Raw genomic sequence first — 20,254 nt, forward strand, 5'->3', positions numbered from 1 at the left:
CGAGAACGGGGCGGCTCGCCCAGGCGCAGAACGGGCACCCTGCTGTGACCACCTCGCAAGACCCGCTGATGGAGAGCGGCAGCCCGGACCAGGGCCCGGCCGCGCACATGCTCTCCTACCATGGACCCAAACGCCTGCCGACGTACGAAGAGACGATGCGGGATGAGAGGGGCGCAGCTGGGACATCTGGCGCAAACTGCACGAGGACGTCGGTCTGACGGAAGCGGGCTGCGTTTGTGGACACTCGGCTTGAATCTCATCTGCGTAATGAACGTTTCCATTTGTTTTGAAGGCGCACTGAGCGGAAAGCGTCCAACTTTTACCATGAAAGCTTCCCTGCTGGTCTGTCCACGTTCTCTACATCAAGAGTTCGGGGAAACCGTGCGTGGCTCGTTTGTGACTCCAGGTCTGCTAATAATAAAGCCGCCTTTGATCTCCGCTTTATTGTCCGTCTTTTATTTGCTGCTTGGGTGGTTTTACTGCTATAAATTAACGTTTCCTCCTTTAGAAATGTTCTGAAAGGCCCTTTGACGATCACCGACGCGCCGTGTTTCACCTGTTTAGCGACTTTGTGCCGAAATACACGCGCGTGCGTAACAGACTTAAACATCACCACAACGTCGGATCTGCGATTTATTGTGCAAAGTGGTTTAGAACAAATTTAAGAGAAACTGTGCAGATTACAGGGGCACAGGGTGCAGGTTAGTGTTTGGTACTCGCTGTGAGGTAGTGCACCGTTTCCTTGATATTGTCCTTGACTGTCCCGGAGTCTGACGGCACTTTGGCCATCTGGGCCACTCGTTTGAAGGCCTCTTCCACTCCGAAGCCCGTCGACGCGGAGCACGGCTGCACGAACCAATCCCGCGACGCGCAGATCTTCCTCAGGTTAAACCTTTCGGATATCTCGGTGACCGTCAGAGCGCCGTTCACGTCTTGTTTGTTGGCGAGCAGGATGAGGGGCCGCCCGCGCAACTGCTCGCTCCTCAGCGTGTTCTCCAGCTCTCCGTGCGCCTCGTCCAGACGCTCCCTGTCCGAACTGTCCACCACGAACACGACGGCCGCCACGTCGTTGTGGAAGCTCTTCCAGTGCTCCCGCATCTTCCCCTGGCCGCCGACGTCCCACACGGTCAGAGCCACGTTCTTCCTGTTCTTTTTGGCGTCCAGCATCTCCACGTTGAAGCCGATGGTGGGCGAAGTGGTGACGAAGGCGTCGTGCTTCAGCTTGTAGAGGAGGGTCGACTTCCCCGCGTTGTCCAGGCCCAGGAGCAGAACCTGGGCTTGTGGCTGCTTGGATCCCCGCTGTCCCATGGTGAGGTGTCAGTTGGACTCACTTCCACTCGGCGCTCTTCTGCAACAGTATTTACCTGCCGCCGTTTAATAGATGAGCCATTAAGTCCACACTGGATAACGCCACACCTGGGGGGTCAAAGTTTGTGCCAAGCGCGCTCGGTTCCCTTTTTTTCGTCCCCTTTACAATGTTGTTCATCAGGACCGTGACAGGAGGATGAACTCTGAAATCTCCTGTCCGTTCAAATGCTGCTGCGGGAGAACACCTCAGCAACTCTTGAGCAGGACACCGAACACTTTCAGAAATGTCAGACACCGCCCCCCACCCGGGGGAGAAACTGATAATCACAGGTGACATTTGAGAGCAGAATAATTCCACATCACTGCTGCGTCTATGCAAATAAGCTCCCATTTCCTTATTATCTCAGCAGAGATAAGGCCCGTGCTCGTCCACGCCTCTCCTGAGAGTCGAGAAACCGTCTCTGAAATTGGTTAGGGATGAAATCCATCCCTTGATCTGCCTTTTCTTCCTCCTCTTTCTAACTCTAACTCTTCTAAACTCCCCGTGCGGGTGTCTCTGAATCCAAATACGCACAACGGGCACCTGCGCGCGTGCACGGTTAACACAACCAATGCACACGTGAACTAGTTGTTGTGGCGCGGTGGAAAATTGGCATTTTGCCGAAGTTAAAGGACGCGCAGAGCGCGTCACAGTGGCCATGACGTCATCGGGGCGCGGCGCTGGCGCCCCCTGGCGGCTGTCCCGAGAACCTCCCCGGTTGGCCGGACGCTCGTCGGGCTGTTGACGCGAAACATGGCCGCCCGCTCTGTCGGAGAACTGCAGGACATGGAAGGTGGGTTTAACGGGAAAATGCTCCAAATCCCTTGCTTTATTGCCCGCACCTACTGTTAGCCGTGTGCGCGTTCACATTCCTCCGTGTTTGGTGATTAGATTTCCCTTTACGGATCAGAAATCCCTGTTTTGATCACTAGCTAACCAGCTAACAACATTCGCCCTTTGGCTCAAGCTTATTGCTCATCTTTCTCAGCTCATCGATTAGTATTCCTCGGCTAATTTTCATTAATTAGTCCATCCTGGCGTTTTTTAATTGTTGGAAACCAGCCTTTTATGTGTGCTTCGACCAATCCGTCATTTTAATGCGTTGCGACCTTTTAGCTTTAACTGTACTGTGGTGCATTCAGCTAATCTGCTAACTAGCATGTGTGTGTGTTTTTTTTATTCATTCATGGGAACTAACCTTAACTTGCACATGATAACAAGTTATACTAAGGCTCCATTTGGACCGTGAGTGTGACTTGATTGGGTGTGTTGAATAAACTCCCAGCATCCTCTCTCCCATCACTAACGTGGGCGAGGTGGATCCGGGCCACGCAGGGTGTCAACCCACCTGTGAACATCTCGAATCAGTCCTGCACCTGAGAGGTGAACTCCATCATCCATGTTCCTTGTTTCCCGTTGGTAGTGGACCGGAGGGGTGAATCGGAAGAGTCTGGTGATGATGACACCAGGAGGAGGAGTATCAACGGCGACGTGGACCCCAGTCAGGCCGCTGGCACAGGCAAGTCAGCAAAGCCCCGGCCGGCGGGCCAAAGATGGATCCTCTGGGGGGGGGGCAAAGATGGATCCTCTGGGGGGCAAAGATGGATCCTCTGGGGGCCAAAGATGGATCCTCTGGGGGGCAAAGATGGATCCTCTGGGGGGCAAAGATGGATCCTCTGGGGGCCAAAGATGGATCCTCTGGGGGGGGGGGGGCAAAGATGGATCCTCTGGGGGGCAAAGATGGATCCTCTGGGGGCCAAAGATGGATCCTCTGGGGGGCAAAGATGGATCCTCTGGGGGGGGGCAAAGATGGATCCTCTGGGAGGGGGAGCAAAGATGGATCCTCTGGGGGGGGGGGCAAAGATGGATCCTCTGGGGGGGGGGCAAAGATGGATCCTCTGGGGGGCAAAGATGGATCCTCTGGGGGGGGAGCAAAGATGGATCCTCTGTTGGGTGTCGCATCATCCATGAGTTTAGAACTACAACTAGCATGACAATAATCCCTTTAGCTTTTATCTCAAATGTGGGTGTATTAAGTCTGGACATTTACGTTGATTCCCATTTAAGGTAAAGAAGAGTCGCCCGTTGACATGGATACCATAACCTTGGACCCGGAGGAAGAGGTCAGAATTTGCTTTAAAGATGATCCGATGACATTGTGCTGGTGTAGAATCATAAGAAAGGTGCACGATGTGGTGGATCGGTATTGGAAGCTTATTTCTTACTGTGAGGTTCATTCTCTACTGCAGGATGTTGATCTGGTTCATTGTCGTATTGGAAAGATTGAAGGATTAGAAGTGCTGCAGAAGGCTAAAGTAAGTATTCTCCTGGACTCCCAGCGCCTGGGCCAGACCACATCGGGTTCCTCCATTATCGGCTGTAACTGAGCAACAATCATATTAATCATGATCATTTCAGAGGTGTGGATTCACTGATTGAGGCTCCTCTTGTCGTCCTTCACGCAGACGCTGTCCTTACGCCAGAACCTCATTAAAAAGATAGAAAATCTCGACAGTTTGACGTCGCTGCGGGAGCTCGATCTGTATGACAATCAGATCCGCAAGCTGGAGAACCTGCACCAGCTCACGGAGTTGGAGTGAGTCTTCAAAGCTGTTTCCTTCCCAGATCTGGGCCCAGTGACGTGTTGTGTAAAAGTCTTGTTGTGGTCTCAGGCAGCTTGATGTGTCCTTCAACATCCTGAGGAAGGTGGAAGGCCTGGAGCAGCTCACCTCTCTGAAGAAGCTTTTTCTGCTGCACAACAAAATTAGCGGCATTGCCAACCTGGACCACTTCACCTGTCTGGAGATGCTGGAGTTGGGCTCCAATCGTATCCGGGTACGAGCAAAGGGCCTCTGGGAGAAGGGTGGCAACGGGCAGCTGCTCACTTGTGTCTCCTTACAGGTCATAGAGAACCTGGACGCACTTTCATCTCTACAAAGTTTGTTCCTTGGCACCAATAAAATCACGAAACTTCAGAACCTGGATGGTTTACACAACCTGACCGTCTTAAGTATCCAGGTATCGCCACGCCGCTCCGGCCACCGCACCATTGGTTACTGAACCGGATCAACGATCCGACTAAACGTTGATTTGCAGAGTAATCGGATCACGAAACTGGAGGGTCTGCAGAACCTGGTCAGTCTGAAGGAGCTCTACTTGAGCCACAACGGCATCGAGGTGATCGAGGGTTTGGAGAACAACGTGAGTTGCTGGGTGCGTTCAGGTGACTCCTGTGGCTGCTCGTCCCCGGCTCACTCCCTCCCTCCTGTTTGCAGAAGAAACTCACAACGCTGGACATCGCAGCCAACCGGATCAAGAGAATCGAGAACATCGGCCATCTGACGGAGCTGCAGGAGTTCTGGGTGTGTAGCAGTGGTCCTTCTGCTTCAGTAGCTTCAGCTGTCCGGATGTGTTCCACCTGTAGCATCACACCTGCTGGTGTAGCATCACACCTGCTGGTGTAGCATCACACCTGCTGGTGTAGCATCACACCTGCTGGTGTAGCATCACACCTGCTGGTGTAGCATCACACCTGCTGGTGTAGCATCACACCTGCTGGTGTAGCATCACACCTGCTGGTGAACCATCACACCTGCTGAAGCTACAGGTGGAACACAGCCACACCCGTTATCCTTCTAGGTCGGAGGAGCCTGAGGAGCTCCTCGCTCAGGAAGGGTAGATCAGCTCAGGAAGGGTGGATCAGCTCAGGAAGGGTAGATCAGCTCAGGAAGGGCAGATCTGCTCAGGAAGGGTAGATCAGCTCAGGAAGGGTAGATCAGCTCAGGAAGGGCAGATCAGCTCAGGAAGGGCAGATCAGCTCAGGAAGGGCAGATCAGCTCAGGAAGGGCAGATCTGCTCAGGAAGGGCAGATCAGCTCAGGAAGGTTAGATCAGCTCAGGGAGGTTAGATCAGCTCAGGAAGGGTAGATCAGCTCAGGAAGGGCAGATCAGCTCAGGAAGGGTAGATCAGCTCAGGAAGGGCAGATCAGCTCAGGAAGGTTAGATCAGCTCAGGAAGGGTAGATCTGCTCAGGAAGGGCAGATCAGCTCAGGAAGGGCAGATCAGCTCAGGAAGGGCAGATCAGCTCAGGAAGGGTAGATCTGCTCAGGAAGGGCAGATCTGCTCAGGAAGGGTAGATCAGCTCAGGAAGGGTAGATCAGCTCAGGAAGGGTAGATCAGCTCAGGAAGGGTAGATCTGCTCAGGAAGGGTAGATCTGCTCAGGAAGGGTAGATCAGCTCAGGAAGGGTAGATCAGCTCAGGAAGGGTAGATCTGCTCAGGAAGGTTAGATCTGCTCAGGAAGGGTAGATCTGCTCAGGAAGGTTAGATCAGCTCAGGAAGGGTAGATCAGCTCAGGAAGGGTAGATCTGCTCAGGAAGGGTAGATCAGCTCAGGGAGGGTAGATCTGCCCACCCTGAAAACGTTCCTTTCTGTCCCGGCAGATGAACGATAACCAGATCGATAACTGGTCGGATCTGGACGAGCTGAAGAACGCCAGGTCCCTGGAGACGGTCTACCTCGAGAGAAATCCTCTGCAGAAGGACCCACAGTACCGACGGAAAATCATGCTAGCGCTGCCCAGCGTGCGCCAGATCGACGCCGCCTTCATCCGCTTCTGAGCCGTGGTGTTCTGTCCGGACTGGAAGCCTGCTCCATTTCAACAGGCCCAATCGTGTCGTCACTCCACCCCCAAGCATTCCAAGGAGCAGCGCCCCCCTCTGGCCATACATGTATGCACGTACGCACTCCCTCGCACCGCTCCCACGCTGTTGCTAACAAGCTACGTTGTTTATTGGACAGATGGGAGCCGACAACACGACCCCCCCACCTCGTTTCTCCTCTGTTGTGCGTTTATTGTTCTGGGTTTTGTCTGTGGGCCATGGTCCCGAGCTGCTCCGGCCTCCACGGCCCACAGTGCACGTGAAGGTGAAGATTTCTTAACTGTACAGTCGGGCAAAAGGAAAGATTAGGAGATTAGCATCTGGATCATTTAATTAAAGTAGTTGAACCCCTTTTGTCTCGTGGGCTGAGTTTGCTGTCCTGGTACCAGCTCCTCTTCCTGGTGGTGGCGCTGAAGGGTTCTGTCGAGCCCGTTCCTCTGGGCCTCCAGCACGCCGCTGGCTGCTCTACGTGGCATCGACTCGTGCAACGCCATCTCGGCCGCTCGTGTGGGGAGGAAAGGGTGGGTGGTGAGCCCCGAGCGGCCCAGGAAGGGTGGTTCACAACCGTCAGGCCCGTGAGCGTTCTCACAGAACCTGCGTTTCCTCCAGAGTTGTAGGCATGATGAAGTTATTGAAAGAAGGAGAAACTTTGGTGGATATCAACTCCAGTTCTGCAGCAAATTTAGATTCCTGTCTAAAATAGCACCAATTACGCCATTTCTTACCGTCCCCTGTAAATAACCCCAGAGGACATTTGATTGGATCCCTTTTTAGATCAAAGACGTGTCTTTTGTATGAAGGTTTCCCACCTCAGGGCACAGTGGAGACAGTCCTGACACCAGCGCACGCTGGCTTTACAGGGTCACTGCGGATCTAAGTGCTTTCTGTGCATCGTTGTTCTCTTTAGGTTCTGTAGTTTGGCTTTATCACTATTTCCAGAGAGAAAACAACACTTGCAGCTCCGAGAAATCCAACGTATTCAAGTCCTTGTTTCTTTTTATCCCACACAGACGGGTCGTTATTTAAATCAGATCTCCGTTGCTGTCGTTGATTCTTGGAGTTCTGAATTGATTGAAGGTGTTTTCAAACTGAATGTATTATGCAACTAATAAAATTACACGATGTAAACAACAGCAACTGTTTTTGTTTTGTTTTTCAAAATTCTTGTTTGGGTTTGTTTTGTCTAACCGGGTTATCGTCACTAATCCAACTTTAATGAATCCAAAACACAAAATGACCGGAAGCATCGGAACAAAACACCTGCGTAGAAAAATCTGCACAGTTTAGTGCCTGATGGATTCAGGGTGGGAGGACCAAGCCTTGCTGGGCGGATGTGCCCCCCCCCCCCCCATCCTCTGCCATGGTCTCCCCCAGGCAGGTGGTGACCACCAGCTGCCCCCATCCCCCGCAGCTTCGCTGTTCCAGCCACGAGGGCTGTTGTGTCCTCTGCAAACTTCACAGTAGCTGGATGGGGGGGCCACAGCCGAGGGCTCAGGTGGGGGGGTCGTGGTGGCCAGCCCTCCCACGTTGTGCACGATTTGCCATCAAGTCCCAGAACCAGTTGCATCACGTGACGTTCGCAGCGCAAAGTGGACCGGAGCACGCTTTGTTCACGTTCGGCATCTGCAGAAACCAGACTTAAACTACATTACCCACGATGCACCTCGCGTTCGCTGGCGGGTCTCGGGCGATGACGCATGGCGCTCGCGCCGCGCAGGGGAAAAAGTGTGTTGCGCACGCGTCACATTTATGTTGTTGTTTGTGGCGGTAAGATGGCGGCGCTGGGAGACACCACAGCTCTGGGAGTGAACGGGTTAATACGACAATTTACAGCAATAACAGGTAAAATCTTCTTTCGCCGCGGGCTTCGGCGTCTTTGCTACATTGCCGCTAAGCAGCAGAGGTCGTCCCGCGGTGCCCCGGACCGAGCGCAGCCGGGGAAGCAGAGGTGAAGTCCTGCTCTGCCCCCGTCGCTGTCAGTGCTGTGCAGAGGGAAAACCAAGGCTAGTTATCTGGTAAACTCACGTGAACCACCAAGAATAACGAGCACAACGAGCAGCGGCTCCCCATTTTAGCTGTCACAGCCACTTCTAAACGTCCCTTCTCTGGAAAGTGTTGAGAAAAGACGCCGCCGTGCGGGGCTAAAGCCTCTTTTTGCCCCTGTGGCTGTGCATGTTGCTGGATAATGTGGAATGGACGTCGGCTGTCCAGCGTCTGCCTTCCTCTTCATCAAGAGGCAGGCTCCGTTTGCGTGACTGTCATCTTCTCTCCGGCTCGCATGTGCACAACACCCCCCCTGGAAGCACGCTGGCTTCCCCCGACGGCTCGTTGGGGGGGTTTCACTAGTTTAGGAATGCTTTGACGCCACGGATGTTGTATTTGTAAGTTATTTCACGGAGAGTAGACAGGACTCGCTTTGGGGGCTGCTGCGAGACTTGGAAAGTGAAACAGACATGCGCAGAACGCACCGAGAGCTCATTAGCTTTCTTGCGCAGTAGACATAAAAAAGAGCAGATTATATTGCTGGATAAAGTCTTTTACACATTCTGAGTATGTTAGCGTCCTACACTTTGCAGCCCTGTGGCCCCCCGAGCCCTCACAATGGTGATGCTAGTGTTATATCCCGTCGGGTTGTCATTACGTAGCCTTCGCTTTAGCTCATTGCTAACGCGCAGAAAACCTTCAAACATTTGCAACACAGCCACATGTTTGGCTTTCATTCAGTTCGCTCGGCATTGCCAGAGCCCTCCCTAAAAAGTTGTAAATATCAGGTTTTAAAGACAGCACACACGAATAAAGACTTTGGAAGCTCACGGCGATCCAAAAGAGACCTGAAGATGCTCCTAAATACGCTGCAGGTTCTGGACATGCACACTAGTGCCGCTATTTAAGTTCACACGAGCAGCATCATTGAACTGCCTTAGCTTTTAACACTTGCTTTCTTTAAATTGAACCGACTTCTTAGCAATCGCAACTGATTTGATGATGAGACAAGTAAGAAAAGGCAACTCAAAAAGGTTTTGTGTCCATGTCCTTCACTTCTAGGGGCAACAGAAAGTGTGGGAAAACACATGTTGGAGGCGTGCAACAACAACCTTGAGATGGCAGTGACCATGTTTCTGGATGGAGGAGGGATAGCCGAGGAGCCCAGCACCAGCACCAGCACCAGCACCAGCTCCAGCTCCAGCTCCAGCTCGGCTGCTTCCAGCAGCAGAGCCCCCCCTACAGAGTAAGAGGATGATTTATCCACATCCTGGCAAAGGAAACTGAGGCTGAAGGCAACAATCTCACTCTCTCCGTTTTTCCTCTCTGTCCTTCAGTGAGGTACGAGCACCAATTCCTCAAAAGCAGGACATCCTAGTGGAACCAGAACCGTTGTTTGGAGGTAGTGCCCTCTGTTGCGTCTCATCTGACCTGTTGTCAGCCAACTGGTGTCTCTCCCATCTCCTAAACGTTAATGGGTTTTTCTCCGCAGTGCCGAAGCGAAGAAGACCAGCTCGGTCCATCTTTGACGGTTTCAGAGATTTCCAAACTGAAACCAGTAAGTCACCGAGAAAAAGCCTTTTAGCCTCCTTCTCACCTGCAGCCTTTCTTCCTTTGACAACTGGGATCGTTCTTGTTGTAGTTCGCCAGGAACAAGAGCTGCGTAACGGTACAGTGGACAAGAAACTGAGCACCCTGGCAGACCTGTTCCGTCCTCCTATTGAGCTCATGCACAAAGGAAGCTTTGAGACGGTGAGGACTCCTTCAGGGGACACTTTCCACGCCTCACATCCATCGGGCTCGTGTGCACGCTGATGTTGGGCTTTGACCTGAGCACTTCCTGTCCTCTTTTTCTCCTCACAGGCGAAGGACTGTGGACAGCTGGAAAACAAGTGGCTCATGATCAACATCCAGAACGTTCAGGACTTTGCCTGCCAGTGTCTAAACAGAGACGTTTGGAGTAACGAGGCGGTTAAGACCATCATCAGAGAACACTTTATATTCTGGCAGGTGTGTCACGTCTGTCCCACAGTTGGAGTCCAGCTTTTCCCAGTTAGCTTGACATGGTGCATTTGCTCCGAGGCCTCTCGATATTGGAACTCACCTGATTGAAACTGCCTTTCTGTCACCGCAGGTATATCATGACAGCGAGGAGGGACAGAGGTACATCCAGTTCTATAAGCTGAATAAGTTCCCCTATATTTCCATCCTTGATCCTCGCACTGGTGAGCAAAGTTCGCTCTTCTCATCATTTCTTTAAGACATAATGTGTGACAGTGTTATGCCTGCTGCCCTTTCGGACCTCTGGCACCGGTCTCCCAGCTTGGACCTTCTTTGCTCCTGCATTTGCTAAATGTCTTGACTGTTTTCTCACATTCCAAATGTGTTCAGGTCAGAAAATGGTGGAATGGAACGAGCTGGATGTGGCGTCGTTTCTGGAACAGGCAACAGGCTTCCTGGCTGAGCACGGCCAGCTTGACGGGCCTTCCTGCCACGCGCCCCCCGCCAAACGGGCGCGCTCTGTGGGTGTCACCTCGCCTCCCGTCTCTCATTCTCACTCTGTTTGCTGCCATTGTGTCGACTCTCCCACCATTTCTCCATTATTAAGCGATTTATAGAGACGCTAGTTCCGTTCCGGGCTGACGTGCAGATGACAATAATAGTTGTGCATCATTTCTTGGTGTGTCACACCTGTGTGTCACCCTGTAGTTGGTGTGTTAACGCTGTGTGTCCCTTGTGCTGCTGTAGGAAAGCTTGATTGACGCCAGTGAAGACAGTCAGCTGGAGGCAGCCATCCGGGCCTCCCTACAGGAGACTCACTACGAGTCCTCAAATGCCCCCGAAGCTCCCGACTCTCCCAGATCGGATGAGGAATCGGACGCGGAGCCTTTCTCCGACAGCGAGGGTGCCCCTTCTTTCGACGGTTCGGATACTGAAATGCCGTTACCGCAGGAAGAGAAGAGCTCGGGCAGCAAGCACTCCCCTCTCCTTCCTGCCGCTCAGCAACGCCTGCACCCGGATACTTCCACTTCCTCCCACAGAAAATCGCCCTACAAAGAAAACAACCACAGCCACAAGAAGGAGGAGAGCAAAAAGAACCACCTGGAGCCCTCGGCTGCTGCTGCTGCTCTTCATTCCAAGTCTGAAGTGAATTCTGGAGGGAACCACATCGCTGCGGCGGCCCAATGTGCCGGACCTTCAAAGATCAGTGGGCCCCGGGACCTGGACAGCCCCGATGACAACGGTAAAGAGCTCCACACTTCCTCACGTGTCCCGCTGAGCCGGTCGTCCTGGGACGGGTCTGTCCTTCAAAGAACATGATTTAACAATCGGTTTTGCTCGTAGGTCCCAAAGCCCGGCTGATGCTGCGCTACCCAGATGGGAGGAGAGAACAGATCGCTCTATCTTCTAAAGCCAAACTTTTGGTAACAAAACTCATCACGTTTCCTAACTTCCTGCTTTGATTAGGGCCCATTTGGACTTTGATGGCATGAAAAGCACGTGTTGATTAACATGTCTCGTCTCACTGTCTTCAAGGCCCTGGTTAGACACGTCCAGTCCAAGGGTTACCCAAACGAGCGCTTCGAACTGGTCACCAACTTTCCCAGAAGGAAGCTCGCCCACTTGGATTATGACATCACGCTTCAGGAGGCGGGGCTTTGTCCACAAGAGACTGTATTTGTCCAGGAGAGGAACTAACTTTGACAGACATTCACTTTTTTCCTGGTCTGTACTTCCCTTAAAGACTTCACCTTTTCACAAATTTGGGACAATATTACTGGCTTCAATCCCGTAACCTTCGGTTCTCCTGGAACTGGTTTGAACGGACAGCTCTTCTCACCACTCTGCTAGTCTGAATACTCTTTTATCTGACAGCCTGATCCCTTTGTAGTCCTCTACAGTTGGCCAGTAAGGTGACGTGGGTGCCAGCACTCGGTTTCTTCTCTATGTCAGCTGTCAGGACTGTTGGACACGTCGGGGTGTACTACACAGCAAGCTACGTGCGTGACCACCATAGCCAACACACAACCCCTGAAACCCCATTCCTTTACGCACCCTAGTGCCCTCTGACGGACGGCTCCACATCTTCTTGACCCAGAATTTGCCGACACCAGGTGAGACGAGCCACAGACCGGCGCGATGGACCGAGCCACGAGCTACACACCTACACAAACACATCCCAGCATAAGCGACACGTTGGATGTGTCCCTGCTGGCTGCCTGAACCGGTGCGGAGGCGCCAGTGTGTGCGTGTGTGAAAGGCTCAGGTTGGCGTTAAAGACGTTGATTCAGCCTTTTGCTGCCTGTGTTCTCCATGAGTCCGCGCAGACTAGCGTAGCTGTGTTATACACCACCCAGATCAGCTGCCGTAGCTGTAATGTGTGATCGGAACAGCACCGGCTGGAGCAGTGCTGGGCCGGAATAGCAGCGATGATGTCCAGGAACACTGCCACCATCAGCCCCGCGTATCCCTCCTCTCCAGGTGGATGCAGAGTTCCGGTTAATAGGAAATGATTCCTGATCATTGCGTTGCTGATGAGGAAGTGATGTCACGCCTCCATCGCGACACTGACAAGTGCGAACGCCTGGAATGGTCCAACGTGCAGATGGACTCAAGTCAGCAGTCCCCATCAAGACGATGTACCCAAGTGCTCAACATTGTGAGGAGGGCGCTGAAAGATGTGACCTGACCCGAGACCAGCGCTCCCTTCCAGGCTCTGTTGAGCCGGTCTTCATGGTGGAAGCCTGGCACTCGTCTGCTTGCTTCATAGTACACCCCCAACAGGAGATGCAGCCTATACACGCGACATTAATCATGTCCATAAAGGTCCAAATAAGTCCGTCTAACGTTCTGCTGAGGCTCCAGGGACAGGTACAAAAGACTCACCTCCCCAAAGGGGCTATTAAATGTCAGAGTTTATTTTCTAGATCTTGTTATTTTCTGTACCTTGGAGCAGGAGGGAGTCTCATTCATGTTTGTTCCGAAGTCAGTCGCACGCGCTCATCTTTGAAAATTGTAAATAGGTGGAAGGTCCAGAGGAACGGGGGGGCGGTGTGGCTCTGTGAGGGGTTGGCTCCATCTGTGGAGTTTTAAAAAAGTCACCTTTCTGATTGGAAACTGCGTCGTGGTTTTTGGATTTCACCTTTTGATACAGAAGAGAGTGAATGAGGAGTGGTAGCTGCCATCAGCCGAACCTGCCCCGTGTACAGAACTGAGCCGGACAGACTGACCTTTAGCTGTAGTCGTTGTTTTCTTTCTTTTTTATATATGCTGCCGAGAAAATGCCGATGTTGAAATATAACCAACAAAACCACATGTGATTCAGCTTGATCTTTTCTCCTCTTCACCTTAAATTCCGCCTCTTTTCAGGCGGGCACACCACCACGCCACCGCTCGCTCGTGTCCCGTGTGCGTTCATTGGGGGCGAGGGAACGACAATAAGAGCGCGGGCGTGTGTGTGGGTAAAGGTTAGAGCCAAAGGGACAGGACATGCAGGACGGGACCTGCAGCTGTCCAAACAGATGAGGACATGGATTGCTTCACTGCGGTCTCTCCGCAGCAGGACAGGGACGCTCCCCCCTGACCCGCTTCAGGAAGGAGGCGGGACAAAGGGCGGACCGCCCAAACCCGAACACATGGCCCAAGAGTTCTGCTAAGGATTTAAAGGTTGTGTGAAGCATCCATCCCATCTACCTGGAGGATGTTGGCCCCCGGTGGTCCACAGACTGAGCCCAGAGCCCAGCAGCCTCGTGGAGCGGCCCTCCGCCGGGCCGCTGATGGGCAGAGAGGAGCTGGAAACCAGTGCAGCCACGGCCGCTTGTCAAGCTTTAACCTGCATGAACCAGCGGCTCATTTCCCCACAAACACCTGTGGTGTGGTAGATTTACCCCCGGACAGGTGGTCGAAGGGTCCTCTGGAAACCCCAATATCGCCAAAATAAAAGCATCTGTTTCTTGGCCCGTTATCGACATGTTCGTTAGCTTGCACTTGGCTGCCTGTTCCTCACTGGATTCAGAGGGTTGGCGGGGGGGGGGTGCACACGGTAGTTAGGTTCATCTCAGGCGAAGGTGGTCAGAAAACAAAGATTTAGACATAGAGGGGGAAAGGTCAGGGCTTGGTGGGTCTGTACCAGGCCTTCAGCAGAACATTGTCTGAGGGCAGCTGTCCAAATAAGCCTTACACAACAAGAAAGGCTCCCAGCCAACCCACATTCAGCCGCTCACCAAGTGACGTAGTGAATAAAGTAAAAGCTTGATTCAATTAAACTCTCAGTTGAGAAGCTCTGGTCAAAGTCTGCAAGCAAATATTTGCACTACAGGGGTAAAAGGATGAAAGTAATGGCAGATTTCATGATGGAGGGTCTTCCTGAAGTTAGCACAGCATTCCAGCCACAGCAGAACACTATTATGAGGATTATCAGGGCCAGTTTTCCAGCATTATGTTGGATTCTGCATTAAAGTTGGATTTTCAAATGCTTTGTGAGATGTGTGATCAAAGGGGGGTGTCGATCGCCACAACCTTTGCTCCTGCGTTGGGAAACGCCGACTCTGCAAACACGACTGCCAGGTGAGTAACTCAGCAGGTTTTCGGGTTAAAGTACTTTTTTAGGAATTGATTTTAACTTAGACATCCCATTTTCATCACGGGGCCTGCAAAAGTAAAGCCAGGCTCATTGGTTAGGTCAGATTTAGCTGCGATATTTCCCATATTGTCCGTGAAAAGTGTCATCTTCCAATAAATGGAGTAACACTGGAGAAGCTGCGTAAGCTGCAGAAACCAGCCCACACCTGGAAAAGGACCCTGACCCTGACCCTGACCCTGACTAGTTAAGAGAGAGGCTGTTCTCCCCGTCCGGAGGGTTTGGGGCTTTTGAAAATGATGATGGGGAAAGCTGGCGAGGAACAGACGATTTGGCCCTTTTTAAAACCAAAAATCTGTCGAAAGAAGGCATTTAACGGCGCCCCACTTGCGTCACGTCGACCTTTGTCGCTGGCTTCAGATTTGTGCAAACAGTGGTTGGCTGATTTGGGAACTTCCACCCCGCTGGCTTATCTGTCTGCTTCTCGTCCAGCTCGGGGGACGCACAAACATTAGGAAACCAGAGCAAACGTTGGGGGGGGGGGGTTGTGGCGTGCTATAAAAGCCCCGTTCTCCTCCTGCTCTGTCTGCTCTGCTGACCTGGACACCAGGACATCCAGCATGAAGACTCTCCTCCTCGCGGTGCTGCTCGGGTGCCTCGGTACGAACGGTGACACACGCTGGCTGGTGCTTGGCTCTGAACGCTCAACATGACTGTTCCCTTGACTCCACAGCGGCTGCCTCGGCTGTCCCTGCTGCCAGGATCAGGTGGTGCCTCAAGTCCGAGGCAGAATACCTAAAGTGCAAACGGCTGGAACTGGTGGCTCCGGCCATCTCCTGCGTGCGAAGGGAGAGCACCATGGAATGTATCGTTGCCATTACGGTGAGGAACGCCCTCCAACATATCTAATGTCACGTCCACAGTGAGCGGGACGCATCGCGTCTTGTTGCTTCAAGAACGTGAGTTTCAGGTCGGAGGTGACGGGACGGTTTCCAGGAGGCACCGACTGCTGCGTGTTCCATGTAGTCCATCTTTGTCTGTTTCCTTCGTTTCCATTGTCGCGTCGGAATGGTGCTTTTCTTGTTTTACAACAGGAAGTGGACTTTAACAGCATTGGTCACCTGCAGAAATGAGTTTATGTGACAGCTTCATGGACAAATGAGCTGCTGAGCGGCGCCAAACCCCACCGACACACGTCTACAGGAGTCGTTGGACTCTTGTTCTTCAGTTATGCTCATATAATACCCACATAAACCTCATATTACACCCATATTACACCCATATTACACCCATATTACACCCATATAGGACACGGGACGCCACTCAGCAACCTGAGAAAGTTAATATGAGGAGGATTTTTAAAACAACCCTTCTTGTTAATGTGATAGTTGCCAGTTTAGCAGCAGAACGGAGAGTCAAACCTCATGCTGCGTCCTCTGTTTATCTCCAAGGCCAAATTGGCCGATGCCATCACTTTGGACGGAGGGGACGTGTACACTGCAGGACTGAAGAACTACGATTTGCATCCCATCATTGCTGAGGACTACGGCCCCAGTAGGTCGCCCAGCAGCAGTTTCCATGGAGGTTAAAGGGCAGACACCTTAGATGTTCTACCTTTCTGCACCCGTCCAGGTTCAGACACCTGTTACTACGCCGTGGCCGTGGTGAAGAAGGGCTCCAGCTTTGGCATCAAAGACCTGGCAGGGAAGAAGTCCTGCCACACTGGTCTGGGCAAATCTGCAGGCTGGAACATTCCCATCGGAACTCTGTTGTCCATGGACTTGATTAAGTGGACAGGCATTGAGGACAGCCCCGTGGAGGAAGGTGAGGTTTTCTAACGTTATGAAGAAGTGAGAACATTGATACGGCAACATGTCACAGATTCAAAAGCCTTCTTTTTGTTTTGCAGCGGTGAAAAACTTCTTTCACTCCAGCTGTGTCCCTGGTGCAAACGCCAACGACAAACTGTGTCAGCTGTGCAAGGGAGACTGCTCCAGGTCCCACAAGGAGCCCTACTACGACTACGCAGGAGCGTTCCAGTCAGTACCCCCCTCTGCTCGATGCCCCCCTACACACCTTGGTGCTTGGCACCGCTTCCCTCTGTGCACGTCCAGCTGCTAACACCTCTGTGTTTGTCAGGTGTCTGGCAGACGGCGCTGGAGAAGTAGCTTTTGTAAAGCATCTTACTGTACCTGGTGAGTGACCCACACTCACCTGTCCTGATCAGAGCGGCTTTATTATCATTTAACTGCCGCCACTGAAGCCGGAGCTTTCTTGAGCTCGATGATTCACCCCTAACTGGGTCACAATTGTACGCACTTTTTCATTCGATCAACTGAAAATTGGGATGTCTGGTGGTTTGGTTTAGAATCTGAAAAGCCCAATTATGAGCTGCTGTGCCCGGACAACACCAGAAAGTCCATCGACAGCTACAAAACCTGCCACTTGGCCAGAGTCCCGGCCCATGCCGTGGTCAGCCGGAAGGACCCCCAAATGGCAGAACTCATTTATAACACGCTCACGACAGTCAGGGTATGAAGCGCATTCGCGGAAAAGCATCACCACGATGTGGAAAGGGACCCGTTTACCAGCGTTGGTGCTCTTGCAGGGTTTTAACCTGTTCTCCTCTGAAGACTACGCACCTGTCCAAAACCTGATGTTCAAGGATTCAACCATCAGGCTGGTGAAGCTGCCACCAAACACAGACTCCTTCCTGTACTTGGGTGCCGGATACATGAGCATTATCCGTTCCCTCAAGAGAGGTATTACACTCTTTTCCCTAATCTCTATTTTCTTGCATATTTTTTTCCTCCAAATTGAACAATCAAAACCCCAAATAAGCAGATTTAGGGCTCTGCATAGCTGAACGCAGACTCCTTGCCTTCCAGAACAGGCCACAAGCGCCGCGCCCACTGCCATTAAATGGTGTGCCGTGGGACCTGCCGAGACAGCAAAGTGCGACACGTGGAGCATCAACAGCATTGAGGGCGAAGTCACCACCGTCGAGTGCCAGAGTGCCAAATCGGTCGAGGACTGCATGAGCATGATCATGGTAAGTCCTGAAATGATCCAATCCCAGCTCTCCAGCCTCCAGCTCTGCGTCTGACCTGATTTCTCTTGACCACCCTGAAGCGCAAACGTGCTGATGCGATAGCAGTGGACGGAGGACAGGTGTACACGGCCGGGAAGTGCGGTCTGGTTCCAGTCATGGTGGAGCAGTACGACGAAGGTAGGCGAGTCGGCCCGTAGACACGTGCAGCGTGCTAGCTCTGACACTTGTAATATTGCCTTTTGCATCTCTGTCCACAGCACAATGCAGTGTTTCTTCAGGTCAGTATAGACCCCCCCCCCCCCCTCCCCTACTAAATGTTCCTTTGAGTCTGGATCAGCGGTAATCTGATCCACCTTCTGCGCCTCTGCAGCTCCAGCATCCTCTTACTACGCTGTCGCTGTGGTCAAGAAGGGAATGGGCATAACCTGGGAGACCCTGAAGGGGAAGAGGTCTTGCCACACGGGCATGGGCAGAACGGCGGGCTGGAACATTCCCATGGGCCTCATCCACAAACAGACCAACAACTGCGACTTCAGTAAGCGAGGCTTCTCTCTTCTCCTTCAGCTGCAGGACTTTTACCTGACAGAGCCGCTCAGGTGAAAGTGTAAACACACTGTGCTCCACCGTGTCTCCTCAGCCACCTTCTTCAGCTCTGGCTGCGCCCCTGGAGCAGAACCAACCTCTCCATTCTGCGCTGCATGTGCAGGAAGTAGCAAGTCTGTGGGAGATGAGTACAAGTGCAAGCCCAGCGCTGAAGAGCATTACTACGGCTATGCTGGAGCCTTCAGGTGGGCTGAACAGTCATCAGAGTTCTACTGTACTTGCCAAAAGATTCATTTACTTTCCTGAAGCTTTGGCAAATGACATACCGCAGTATTTCTCCAGAGCCAATATTCTTCGCTTCATAGTAAGATTAGCGTGTTTGATATCTGACAGGTGCCTTGTTGAGGGTGCCGGCGATGTCGCCTTCATCAAACACACCATCGTGAAGGAAAACAGCGATGGTGAGACGCTCGTTGTCTTCAGCTCAAGTGCTAAATGTTCAAGTCTAAGAGGAATTCAAATCTCCTTCCCTGCTTAAGGCAACGGTCCCGACTGGGCGAGAAACGTGAATTCTGCAGACTACGAGCTGATCTGTCCAAACAAGAGTCCAGTCCCCGTCACTGACTTTGCTTCCTGCCACCTGGCGATGGTGCCGGCACACGCTGTGGTGACGCGTCCCGAGAGCCGCGGTGATGTCGTGCGCATTCTGCAGGACCAGCAGGTCGGGCCGGAGTTCTTCTGCTCTATTAACTACACCCTTCCCCTGAGTTACAGTCTAGAGGGGGAAATGGAACTGGGTTCGGGTTCGGGCTGTTTCTGATGCTGCGTTACCGAAGAACAGTTGAAAAATGGCTCTTTTTTTAGCTCTTTAATAGTTTTTGCTTTGCCCCGTTTGTCTTTTCAGGCTAAATTTGGGACCAAAGGCACGGATGGTCGTTTCAAACTGTTCCAGTCCGAATCAGGAAAGAACCTCCTCTTCAAGGACTCTACCAAGTGTCTGCAGGAGATTCCTTTGGGAGAGTCCTTTGAAAAGTTCTTGGGAGCGGAATACATGACGGCCATGTCCTCACTCAGAGTGTGCACCGACAGTACTCCAGGTTTGTACCGCGGAGGGTTTAGCTTCTCATCAGACTCACGCCTACCTGCATGTTACAGGAATAACACGTGTTATTGCTCCCCACAGATCTGGAGAAAATCTGCACGTTCCATTCCTGTCAACAGAAGAGCTAGTGGTGATCGGCGCACGAGGGGCCTCCTTCAGGATTCAGGCGCCTTCCCAACACCTCCTTCACTTTTGCCAAAACTTGCTTTAAGCATTTTGTTACTGATTGTAGAGCTGATTAAAACAGCTCCAAACCCACAAATCAACTGTTCCAGGCTGATTCCGGAGCCACTTCTCAACAATGTTGTTACATTTGTGTTATCTATATTTGCATGCCTGAATCTTCCCAAATAAAACTTGGAGTCATGTTTTCTCTACTTTTTCTCCCCAACTTGCTTTATGTCTACATTTATTTGCATATTTTGCCACTTTTGTAGTTAAAAGAATGAACAGCAAATGTTCACGCTACACAATTTCGGCCCAGTCGTTGGAGACGCCAGTCAGGTGGTCGGCAACACCACTGCTGCCACCTACTGTACTGGAGTGTGGGTCAGCGGACTCAGGCTGAATAGCTAGCGTGCCAAATATCCAGTCAGGTTGGGACGCCTATAGGGGGTATGTGGAAGGGACCCGGAGCTGCAGCAGCAGGGTTTTTTCACTACATAGTGGCACATAAATGATGTTTGATGTGTACACTTCCTCCCTGTCACATGAGTTTTAATGCAAAATGTTGTTTAGAATGTAGCTTGTGAGCATTTGTCAGAGGAAGGTTCCAACCCTTTGGAACACATCCTGCCTTGTCCCAGTCCTAAAGAAGTCCCACCTGAGACAACCTGATGTCCTTCATCCAGAGTGATGTTATGGCCAGCAGGCCCTACATCTCAGGCCCTGCCTTTGCCTGGCGGTGGACGACACCACCCTGTACAGCTGCAACCGTCCCGCCCTCACCTGGAGAGTGGGAGCGGTGCCGGAAGGATCGTGTTCTCG

General features: G+C 52.2%; 4 protein-coding genes across 5 annotated transcripts; 3 read left to right on the plus strand and 1 right to left on the minus strand.

The window, feature by feature from the left end:
* Positions 1 to 620: 620 nt before the first annotated feature.
* On the minus strand, positions 621 to 1,551 carry LOC115248060 (ADP-ribosylation factor-like protein 14). The gene has a single exon (XM_029831698.1). It carries the CDS (start codon positions 1,306 to 1,308, stop codon positions 703 to 705), a length of 606 nt encoding a protein of 201 aa, XP_029687558.1. The 5' UTR covers positions 1,309 to 1,551; the 3' UTR covers positions 621 to 702.
* A 436-nt stretch (positions 1,552 to 1,987) lies between these two features.
* On the plus strand, positions 1,988 to 7,140 carry LOC101079789 (protein phosphatase 1 regulatory subunit 7). Of its 2 annotated transcripts, XM_029831691.1 has the most exons (10): positions 1,988 to 2,141; positions 2,772 to 2,867; positions 3,416 to 3,471; positions 3,598 to 3,663; positions 3,814 to 3,944; positions 4,021 to 4,183; positions 4,250 to 4,366; positions 4,445 to 4,549; positions 4,624 to 4,710; positions 5,789 to 7,140. In XM_029831691.1, the coding sequence occupies exons 1-10, from the start codon at positions 2,102 to 2,104 to the stop codon at positions 5,963 to 5,965; spliced, it is 1,038 nt and encodes a 345-aa protein (XP_029687551.1). In that variant the 5' UTR covers positions 1,988 to 2,101; the 3' UTR covers positions 5,966 to 7,140. The 2 variants fall into 2 exon arrangements, with proteins under 2 accessions (XP_029687551.1, XP_029687552.1); XM_029831692.1 differs by lacking the exon at positions 2,772 to 2,867 and having other exon boundaries at positions 2,052 to 2,141.
* A 577-nt stretch (positions 7,141 to 7,717) lies between these two features.
* On the plus strand, positions 7,718 to 13,304 carry LOC101077376 (UBX domain-containing protein 7). The gene is made up of 11 exons (XM_003978178.3): positions 7,718 to 7,849; positions 9,053 to 9,236; positions 9,328 to 9,392; positions 9,483 to 9,548; positions 9,633 to 9,742; positions 9,854 to 10,000; positions 10,125 to 10,215; positions 10,382 to 10,512; positions 10,739 to 11,234; positions 11,336 to 11,415; positions 11,528 to 13,304. The coding sequence occupies exons 1-11, from the start codon at positions 7,780 to 7,782 to the stop codon at positions 11,687 to 11,689; spliced, it is 1,602 nt and encodes a 533-aa protein (XP_003978227.1). The 5' UTR covers positions 7,718 to 7,779; the 3' UTR covers positions 11,690 to 13,304.
* Positions 13,305 to 15,066: 1,762 nt separating this feature from the next.
* On the plus strand, positions 15,067 to 19,658 carry LOC115248058 (serotransferrin-like). The gene is made up of 17 exons (XM_029831690.1): positions 15,067 to 15,230; positions 15,304 to 15,452; positions 16,022 to 16,124; positions 16,203 to 16,394; positions 16,480 to 16,609; positions 16,710 to 16,765; positions 16,939 to 17,102; positions 17,179 to 17,332; positions 17,459 to 17,622; positions 17,703 to 17,799; positions 17,880 to 17,900; positions 17,993 to 18,157; positions 18,260 to 18,410; positions 18,559 to 18,626; positions 18,705 to 18,886; positions 19,070 to 19,262; positions 19,349 to 19,658. The coding sequence occupies exons 1-17, from the start codon at positions 15,191 to 15,193 to the stop codon at positions 19,393 to 19,395; spliced, it is 2,076 nt and encodes a 691-aa protein (XP_029687550.1). The 5' UTR covers positions 15,067 to 15,190; the 3' UTR covers positions 19,396 to 19,658.
* The last annotated feature ends 596 nt before the right edge of the window (positions 19,659 to 20,254 follow it).

This window comes from Takifugu rubripes, chromosome 22 (genome assembly GCF_901000725.2).
Source record: "Takifugu rubripes chromosome 22, fTakRub1.2, whole genome shotgun sequence".
NCBI classification, from domain to species: domain Eukaryota; kingdom Metazoa; phylum Chordata; class Actinopteri; order Tetraodontiformes; family Tetraodontidae; genus Takifugu; species Takifugu rubripes.

Bases quoted from the DNA above. Each gene is read 5' to 3' on its own strand.
- LOC115248060 (XM_029831698.1), bottom strand. From the start codon at position 1,308: ATGGGACAGCGGGGATCCAAGCAGCCACAAGCCCAGGTTCTGCTCCTG.
- LOC101079789 (XM_029831691.1), top strand. From the start codon at position 2,102: ATGGCCGCCCGCTCTGTCGGAGAACTGCAGGACATGGAAG. The intron at 2,868-3,415 runs GCAAGTCAGCAA...TTCCCATTTAAG, and splicing joins CAGTCAGGCCGCTGGCACAG to GTAAAGAAGAGTCGCCCGTT. The intron at 4,367-4,444 runs GTATCGCCACGC...GTTGATTTGCAG, and splicing joins TGACCGTCTTAAGTATCCAG to AGTAATCGGATCACGAAACT.
- LOC101077376 (XM_003978178.3), top strand. From the start codon at position 7,780: ATGGCGGCGCTGGGAGACACCACAGCTCTGGGAGTGAACGGGTTAATA. The intron at 9,743-9,853 runs GTGAGGACTCCT...TTCTCCTCACAG, and splicing joins ACAAAGGAAGCTTTGAGACG to GCGAAGGACTGTGGACAGCT. The intron at 11,235-11,335 runs GTAAAGAGCTCC...TTTTGCTCGTAG, and splicing joins GGACAGCCCCGATGACAACG to GTCCCAAAGCCCGGCTGATG.
- LOC115248058 (XM_029831690.1), top strand. From the start codon at position 15,191: ATGAAGACTCTCCTCCTCGCGGTGCTGCTCGGGTGCCTCG. The intron at 18,411-18,558 runs GTGGGCTGAACA...GATATCTGACAG, and splicing joins GGCTATGCTGGAGCCTTCAG to GTGCCTTGTTGAGGGTGCCG. The intron at 18,887-19,069 runs GTCGGGCCGGAG...TTGTCTTTTCAG, and splicing joins GCATTCTGCAGGACCAGCAG to GCTAAATTTGGGACCAAAGG.